Source organism: Melanerpes formicivorus, unplaced genomic scaffold (assembly GCF_026170545.1).
Source record: "Melanerpes formicivorus ecotype bairdi unplaced genomic scaffold, bMelFor1.0.p_v2 SCAF_669, whole genome shotgun sequence".
In the NCBI taxonomy this organism is placed as follows: Eukaryota; Metazoa; Chordata; class Aves; order Piciformes; family Picidae; genus Melanerpes; species Melanerpes formicivorus.
Genome location: NW_027143021.1, coordinates 82,324 through 91,565, shown reverse-complemented (window position 1 = coordinate 91,565; position 9,242 = coordinate 82,324). Strand labels below are relative to the sequence as shown.

Below are 9,242 nucleotides of genomic sequence, written 5' to 3'. Positions count from 1 at the left end.
CAGATCTGTCTTCTAACCTCTGCTTGACCTAATGTTGCTGAATTCCACTTGTCTGTGCAAGTGCATGTTCTCTAGGTACAAGAATAGTAGCAGCAGTTGTACTACCTAGGAGAATGTACAAGGGCTACCAGCTGTCTAGCCTAGGGGCATGAGATGATCACCAGCTGGGGTTAAGAAAAAATGTTTCCTTCCTGTGAGGCATTACATAATTGTCTTCATATATTAAGTCTGATGAGGTTTTCTTTTATATAAGCCAGTGCTATAAGAAGATGCCAGACTAAGAAAATAGTCTGACATGTGTACTATGGCAGTTCCTTTTTATTCTGGTTTTAATGCTGCTGTCGTGGTCCACAGTAAGATGAGATTCACCCTACAGTTTCACCTTGTTAGCTTTGCAATGCGTTACTTTTAACACTGTCCTGCCAGCTTTGTGATGCAAATCTGACTGCAGCTGAGGAGTGCTGTTAATCCTCTCATCTCCTTGTGGGGAGAAGCAAAGTTGAGCCAAATGAAATGTTTTGTGCTACAGCCTTTTCCTTTTATTGCTACTCATACACATACACAGTAAAAATCCTGGCTGCCAGGATCTCACTGGCCTAGTACTGATTCTCCATATTTATGACATGCTAAAAAAAAAAGGATGTTATTCTTTTGCATCTTGCAGCTTACTCTTCACCAAAGTAAAACTGGAATGGATACATAAAGGACCTGAAGAGGCTCTGGTGACATGCAGACATATGTTGCAGATGTGGCAGACGGTGTATAACGTTTTACAACACAGGTAGGCTTACTCTACTGTCTAGCAAGTTTGGATTTCATAGTGGTCATGCAGTTATCTTCATTAATTTTCTAGATACTAAAGCTGCTTTGCCAAAAGGGTTATAAACAGCATTGTTTAAGAAGAAGCATAAGAGATACTTCTAACTGTGATTTAAAATAAAGATTTTAATAGCCATTATTAAAAACAAACAAACAACAACCAACACATAACAAAACAAATTTCAAGATTCTAGAACTGAAAAAGCAATTTGAACCAAGAGTTCATCATCTGAACATCTCTAGCCATGTTCAGATGTCCAGAATGGAGGGTAAATTAATTTTCCTCCCCAGTACTAAGCTTCTGTCAGTTACTGTTCACCGTCTGCAGTAGCTGGCACTGCCCAGGAATGTATGGATGTATGGGGGTGGCACAGTCCTGAACTGAGTAAGCTGAAGAAAGGCACATGGCCAAGATTCTATCAGAAGCCAGGGTTACATGCCAGTTGCATAGCTTGGTGCTAACTGGGCAAACAAAGGAGTAAAGGATGTAGCTTCTTTCTCCTTCCCTTTATCCTAGCAAATCTGCATTTGAACATTTAAGCAGCTAGATTCCCTGCTTGTTCCTTCCCTCTCATCTGCTTCCGCTCTGTAAGGAAATGTTGTAGAAACAGTATCCCTTTGGATGCTGCCCTAGTCATTATACTAGTGTACAACTGTCTTGGGAATATTATCCCAAGAACACACTTGCCTCTCACCTGTAATGTCCATAGAGGTTGTTTCTAATAGGAGAGTGTGCTTGATGGCAAGAGTCATGACAGCAGACTGATGAAGCTTGCATCGTTCATGCATTTTCATAAGCTTTATAAACACCAGAAGTGTATGTACAGAGTGATGCATGTCTGTATACAAATTGTCCTTGAGAGATTATTAGCAATTCCTTGTTGGTTTAGCTAATGTGCAGCAGACCAAACACAAAAATCTAGATACTTACACAGCAGCAGAGCAATGGTCTCTTCCGGGCTCAAATCATTGATTTCCTTAAGCCTTAGTCTCTTGAGCTAAGGATTCAGTCACATACCTCTCATATGAATAGTCTTTTTACTCATAAGTACTCCTCATGAAACTGGTCAAATCCACGCTGACTGAATGATTGTGGCTAAGATTTGATCTTGCAAGGAGGGGCTGCAAGCCTGAGGCTGAAGTACATTGGAAAACAGACAAAATAGTTCAGCCATTTGGATTGTATTTGAATCCCAAGTTGTGCTTTGGCTGTTGAAGTCCAAGATATGATAGCTAGAGAGGCTTTTGATAATCTTTAACAGTAGAAAGCCTAAACAAAACAAATTGCTTTGCTTTCACTTTTAGGATCTGTAATGTGTATTTCCCTGCTATTCCCAGTGGGACTTTCTGGCTTTCTCTAAAAATAAGTCATAAGCCATTTTCTGTTGGGAAGTACTGCATGAAAGGTAACAAGAATGGGCTTGGTACTTGCAGTTTTGGACTGGGTTCAGTAAGCCAGGAAGCCCCTTGTATTAAGCAGATCACAGCAGTATCAGCTAACAAATATGTAAAATATTCTGGGTTGGGCCTGCAAAGGAACTTAAGGGGAATTCTTATCAGTGAGCCTTGGACACAGATACTTTTTGGGGCCTGTTAGAAAAGAGAAGCCTTTGTTTCCATAATGCTGAGAACTGTTACACCCAGTATTCTTTATTAGTTCAAACAGCTGCTAATTGCATACACAATTAGATTGCACTTTAGTTGTATTTGGTTGCATTTGTCTGACTTAAGTTTCTTAGATTTGCAATCTTACTATGATTCTGCTAGACTAAAGAGTCTTTCAGGACCCAGTATTTTCTCCCTGGGCAGCTGTTCATATGCCATGCTCACAGTTCTCTCTTGTTTTCTCTCTTACAAACTACTGCCTTTGCAGTCTTTCACAATCAAGTGTTATCTTGAAAAGTTTCTTTCACCATTTAACCACTGTTTCAACTACCTTTTAAAATTCTGGGCAGTGGAATAGAAAGAATGGAGTGGAATGGAATGGAATGGAATGGAATGGAATGGAATGGAATGGAATGGAATGGAATGGAATGGAATGGAATGGAATGGAATGGAATGGAATGGAATGGAGTAGAATAGAGTAGAGTAGAATAGAATAGAATTAACCAGGTTGGAAAAGACCTCTGAGATCATTGAGTCCAACCTATCACCCAACACTATCCAATCAACTAAACCATGGCACCAAACACCCCATCCAGTCCCTTCCTAAACACCTCCAGGGATGGTGACTCCACCACCTCCCTGGGCAGCACATTCCAATGGCAAATTACTCTTTCTGGGAAGAACTTTCTCCTCACCTCCAGCCTAAACTTCCCCTGGCACAGCTTGAGACTGTGTCCTCTTATTTTGGTGATGGTTGCCTGGGAGAAGACACCAACCCCCACCTGGCTACAACCTCCCTTCAGGTAGTTGTAGACATCAAGGTCTCCCCTGAGCCTCCTCTTCTCAAGGCTAAGCAACCCCAGCTCCCTCCGCCTCTCCTCACAGGGCTGTGCTCCAAACCCCTCCTCAGCTTTGTTGCCCTTCTCTGGACACCTTCCAGCAACTCAACATCTTTCCTAAACTGAGGGGCCCAGAACTGGACACAGGACTCAAGTGGTGGCCTAACCAGTGCTGAGTACAGGGGCAGAATGAGTTGCACTGTTAGCCTTTCCAATGCTGTATGCTCAAGGCAAATAGCCTGGCTACTGCCTCTTCTGTGGTGCATGGAAAATCTTTCTTGGCTGAAAGCCTTGTGCTGTGGCTTTGAAGGAGTAGTTAATTTTCAGCCCTTCTCCGTGATATTTAAGAAAACCATTGGCAATGGCTGCTTTCTGCACAATCCAGTCCACATGGTTGTCAGGCTGAGATTTCGCTCTGTCTTCCCAATTTAAAGGCCATGCTGTTGGCATTTTGTTTACTGAGGCCATCTCATTGAGCCTCCTCTGAACACTACTCTCCTGTGGTCAGTTTTTACTGCGATCAAACACAGATCTCCTCACCTGTCCTTTGCATAGGAGTATACTGTACAAGCCATAAGCCTGAACAGTGGCACTGTGTTGATGGCTGCTGCGTCAAAGCAGTGCTCACCTCAGCTGCTGTGTTCCTGCATAGGCAATTCACGCATAAGACAGAAACACACCTTCTATTCCACCAGCAGCCCCCAGCCAGGGAACTTCTGTTAATCCTGGCTAAGCAAAGCTGAGGCACAGGAAAGAGAATTTCATTTTACCTTGTATATGTTACCACATGATAGTCTCAAATGAAATATCAGTGTGGAAACCCAATATGGAAGACAGGCAGGCCCAGTCAAGGCTGGAGATTGGTGCAAACAGTCAAATGTCCAAGAATTCAAGGTCTGTTAACAGAAACAGTAATGTTTGATGCCAAAGATCAAGTGAAAAGGTTAATTAGCTATTGTAATCATGGTTATCACTGTAATAAACAACAATAAGTGGCTTTCAGTCTTAGATTGTTAGCTGGGAAGGACAAGATTTGATTTATCCTTTGGTATTGGTTTTCTATGATATAAGAACAATAATGTTTAAAACCAAGTGGCAGTCCCAGGCTAATTCTTCTCCTAAATTAATATCAATTCAAGGGAATCCTGTGTAATCCCTGGTAAAGGGCTGATCTGACTGCAAGATGGGATGTCCACAGTGATCGTGACTCTTTGATAGTTTGTTTCCTGGGAGGAATATTGTCCAAAGGCTGAGCTGCAGGCATGGAAGTGTGCCAGACAAAGTAGCCAGGGCAGTCACTTTTCCTTTTGATATTTTGTCCCTTATTGGATGATGAGAGAAGATACCATCACTGCCTGCTCCTGGGGGCATGGCAGAGTATGTGGTGACAGGAGGGCTCAGGAGTTCTGTGTTAAGTGATTTTTTTCATTAGGCACATGATTATTTTATTATTGCATTTTTTTAAATCTTCCTTTTCACAGAACCACAGAATCAACAAGGTTGGAAAAGACCTCAGAGGTCCAACCTATCACCCAACACCTCATGACTAACTAAACCATGGCCTCAAGTGCCACATACAATCCTTTCTTGAACACCTGCAGGGACAGTGACTCCACCACCTCCCTGGGCAGCACATTCCAATGGCCAATCACTCTCTCTGGGAAGAACTTTCTCCTCACCTCCAGCCTGAACCTCCCCTGGCACAGCTTGAGACTGTGTCCTCTTGTTCTGGTGCTGGTTGCTTGGGAGAAGACACCAACCCCCACCTGGCTACAACCTCCCTTCAGGGAGTTGTAGACAGCAAGGAGGTCTCCCCTGAGCCTCCTCTTCTGCAGGCTAAGCAACCCCAGCTCCCTCAGCCTCTCCTCATAGGGCTGTGCTTGAGGCCTCCCCCCAGCCTCATTGCCCTTCTCTGGACACATTCAAGAGTCTCAATGTCCTTCTTAAATTGAGGGGCCCAGAACTGGACACAGGACTCAAGGTATGGCCTAACCAGTGCTGAGTACAGGGGCACAATGACTTCCCTGCTCCTGCTGGCCACACTGTTCCTGATACAGGCCAGGATGCCATTGGCCTTCTTGGCCACCTGGGCACACTGCTGGCTCATGGTCAGCCTACTGTCAACCAGTACCCCCAGGTCCCTTTCTGCCTGGCTGCTCTGCAGCCACTCTGACCCCAGCCTGTAGCACTGCATGGGGTTGTTGTGGCCAAAGTGCAGCACCCAGCAAGACCTCTCATGTGGGGACAGAAGTCTAGTAGAAGAGCAGACCAGATAGTCCTCTTTCATAAAGTAGTGCTATATGGTAGCTTTTATCTTCTTCTGTTTGAACAGAACGAGGGTGGAAAAGGAGAAAATAATCCCTTCAAAATGAAGAAATTCTCACCTGGGTGGAAGGTGGTAATTGGTTTGTTTCAATAGGATCTTCACAGCAGACCTGTGAACAAATCCTTTGGCAAGGGACATAGTTCTTCCAGTGTGTGGGGCTACTGGTTGGCCTCCTGTGGTCTGGCTTCTAGCTGCTAACATGTTCCTCATCCAGTGGTTTGCAAAGACTCCAACAACCAAATAAACAGGTGCCAGCATGTCTCCTGGAGCCCTTGCTGGGCACTGTGTCTCTGAGCTTCCTGTCTATTAGCCAGATGCAATGTTACAACACATTCAAGAAGCAGATTGCATGCAACTGAAAAGCTAGAGTTTTCAGTTCCAGTGGCAGCTAGATGAGACTTTTGCCTGTGTGGAGGGGAACGTGGTCTCTCTACTGAAAGGTGGACAAATAACACAGTTTTGTTTCTTTGCAGTGGCTCTGAGAAAGGAAGCAGTGTGACTGAAACACCAGTGATCAAAAAGCATAACGGGCTACATCTCACACTCCCGGATGCTCATGATGCTGAATGTGGTGAGGAAACAAGATTTGTACTTTACCATCCTAAAAGCCTGCTTTTGTGTGAGAGAAATGGGGCTCTTTTTGTCAGTGAGCATGGTGGGCTGCAGATCTGTGCATGCATGCATTGCTGGGCAGGTGGCCAGGAGGTCCAGATCTGTCTCACAGGGCCATCTCTGCTACAGGACATTTGACTGGTTTGTCTGTACCTTGGCTTCCCCATGCAGAAAACAAGAGGATGGGTTCCTGCTTTCTTTTTCAAAGCTCTCCAAGGGGACCATGAAAGGTATTAGATAGGAGATCGTTATACTTCTGCAAGAACTGTGTAATTCAGTCCTTCTTTTTAACTCCTGGCCCCATCCTTCCACAGTCTAATAATTTTCACATGGCCTGATCAGGCCAGCAGTTGTGGTTTTAGAAAGCTGAGTGAAAATGTCAGCTCTATTAGAGGGTGATTTACTTTGAGATTTGTATGTAAAATTTGTGATGCTTTAATATATGGGAAGTCCACATTCACAGTAACAGACATAGCAGGGGGAAGTAACTGAGACATCAAAGCTAAGCTTGGCAGGAAGGGGAAGAGACTTTCAGCGAGTGTTTCAGATTTGTGATTTTATCATGTCTCGTGATATTTGCTGCTTCCTTTAAAACCCCAACTCTCAGAATCAGATGATTATGTGAAAAACTTGCCTTTGAACTTTGAGGGTTTTTTAGTGAAGCAACTTTCTACTCTTGTGGATGTGTAAGAAACACTTGCAAAAACCCAAACCCCCAAATTGAAAAGCTGGGCAAGAGGAATATAAAAGCCTATTAAAAAAAACCCAAAACTAATACTTAAGTCTCATGCTTTGGGGCTAGAGAATTAGGGTTTGTCTGAGTCTTAAACTTGAATATTTGGAATTGGTAAAACTAAAGTCATATGCTTAGCACATATGGCTGAGATAGAGAAGTTCTCATGTGTTAAGTACATGACTTGTAGTAAACTATGTGTCCTGTTCTGGGCCACTCAATTTAAGACAGACATTGAGACTCTTGAACATGTCCAGAGAAGGGCAACGAGGCTGGGGAGAGGCCTTGAACACAGCCCTGTGAGGAGAGGCTGAGGGAGCTGGGGTTGCTTAGCCTGGAGAAGAGGAGGCTCTTATTGCCTTATTGCTTATTGCCTTATTACCTTATTGCTGTCTACAACTACCTGAAGGGAGGTTGTAGCCAGGTGGGGGTTGGCCTCTTCTCCCAGGCAACCAGAACCAGAACAAGAGGACACAGTCTCAAAATGCGCCAGGTGAAGGAGAGGTGAGGAGAAAGTTCTTCCCAGAAAGAGTAACTGGCCATTGGAATGTGCTGCCCAGGGAGGTGGTGGAGTCACCATCCCTGGAGGTGTTCAAGAGGGGACTGGACGTGGCTCTTGAAGCCATGAGTTAGTCATGAGGTGTTGGGTGACAGGTTGGACTTGATGATCTCTGAGGTCTTTTCCAACCTTATTGATTCTATGATTCAACCCCCATTTATATCCACTAATGGTTCAGAAGCATTGCAGGGTTCGGTCTTGAGCATACAAACATTGAAACAGCAAAGCATTGTTCAGAATGTATGCTCTTTTGTTTGCATCATTAAAGCTTTAGGGTCTGTATTTATGACATTATAATCTGACTGATTCTGTGCAGACATTCATGTATTTTTTAATCTATTTATCCAACTTCCCTTTTATTAGGCTTTGCTGGGACAAGTCTCTATATTTTGCAGAGGTCTTTTTTCTCATTACTTATATGACATGTGTATAATCTATGGCTTAATCAAAGAGAATAGGCCAAATTCAGCCCAAGTAGCTAAAGAGGATATGCTAAATGGATATGTGCTGTTTGGCATATTAAAAATTATCTAGAAAAAGGAGTAGCTATGGCATGAAAGTATCCTAATGATACAAAATCATTTTGGATAGTCATCACTTGAAGATAATTGTGATGATTTGTGGAATACATCCTATCATCCCTGATGCTGTGCAGTAAAGTAGACTTTCTGTTTTTTCTTTGGAAAATGCTGTTTGCAGAACCCACCAGCACTAAGCATCACTAGGAAAACAACATGAACCCACAAATATCATTTGTCATAGTGCTTTTGTTACCTATCCAATTCCCACCATGCTGCTGGAGCTGAGTGGGTTATGGTACATGTATGGTCTCTATGTAGTGCCCCTATCAGAAAGCACCTAGATTGGATACCTATTCCAGCCTGCTCTTAGCCTAGTTCTAGCATCCAGCATGCAACAGAGCAGCTGCAGTTCAGCAGAAAGTGCTGTATGCAGTAGTACTGCCTGCCAGAAAGAGCAAATGAATGTAAAGTACACGCTTTAGACCAGCTTTCCACCCGTGTAAAATGATTTGCACTGCATACAGTTTGGTTTCAGCCGAGATGTATATTCCTCCTCCACTTTGAGAATGTAGGTTTCCATGCTAACACGGTTGTACCCACAGCAGACATTAGGATGGGGCTCTTACTGAAATTACACCATCCTCCTTAGCCCAGGACTGGCACTGGCTGGTTTCAGCAAGGATCTGAGGCTTGCTGCTCTGCAGGCTGTAGGTGCTGCTATTCTCCATCTGCAGAATGAAGGCAGCTGGGTCCCAGTTGAGAGCCTTTTTAACACAGTGGGAGGTGAGATTGGGGAGGACAGCTCTAGTGCCTCTTGCCCTTGTACCATCCTAGAGCTGTGGTTGTGACTGGCTGTTTTGAAGGAGGGAGGAGGTCTGATATTTTTGCATCGTTCTGTAACAGGCTCTGGTTTCCATTGTGAAATCCCTTGGGAGTGTGCAGCAGTATCGCTGCAATGCACAGGCGCTCTGGGAGCTTGGAGCTTGGCGCTGAAGGGGGAAGCTTACAGTGACCGGGTTTGACACTGGCCTCTCCCTTGGTCAGACCACAATGGGATTATTTGCTATGCCAGAATTTTAGGCTTGCTGTCAGGAAGATTAATTCCTCTATTTTCTTCATCTTTTCCTCTCTGAACCAGTGTTCCTAACTAAATTCACTGATAGCAGTCAGCTGCCTTGCTGATTTAGTCTTATTTTTAAATGCTCTTGCCTGGAGAGATTTAGCTAGG

General features: G+C 44.0%; 1 protein-coding gene across 1 annotated transcript in view; it reads left to right on the top strand.

The window, feature by feature from the left end:
- Positions 1 to 664: 664 nt before the first annotated feature.
- Positions 665 to 9,242, top strand: part of LOC137460588 (tetratricopeptide repeat protein 7A-like) — a gene marked incomplete at its 5' end in the record, with an annotated part of 84,524 nt that continues 75,946 nt past the window's right edge. The window contains 2 exons of the mRNA XM_068170841.1: positions 665 to 781; positions 6,063 to 6,160. Of these exons, the coding sequence (XP_068026942.1) occupies positions 665 to 781; positions 6,063 to 6,160 (215 nt within the window). The remainder of the gene's footprint in view (positions 782 to 6,062; positions 6,161 to 9,242) is intronic.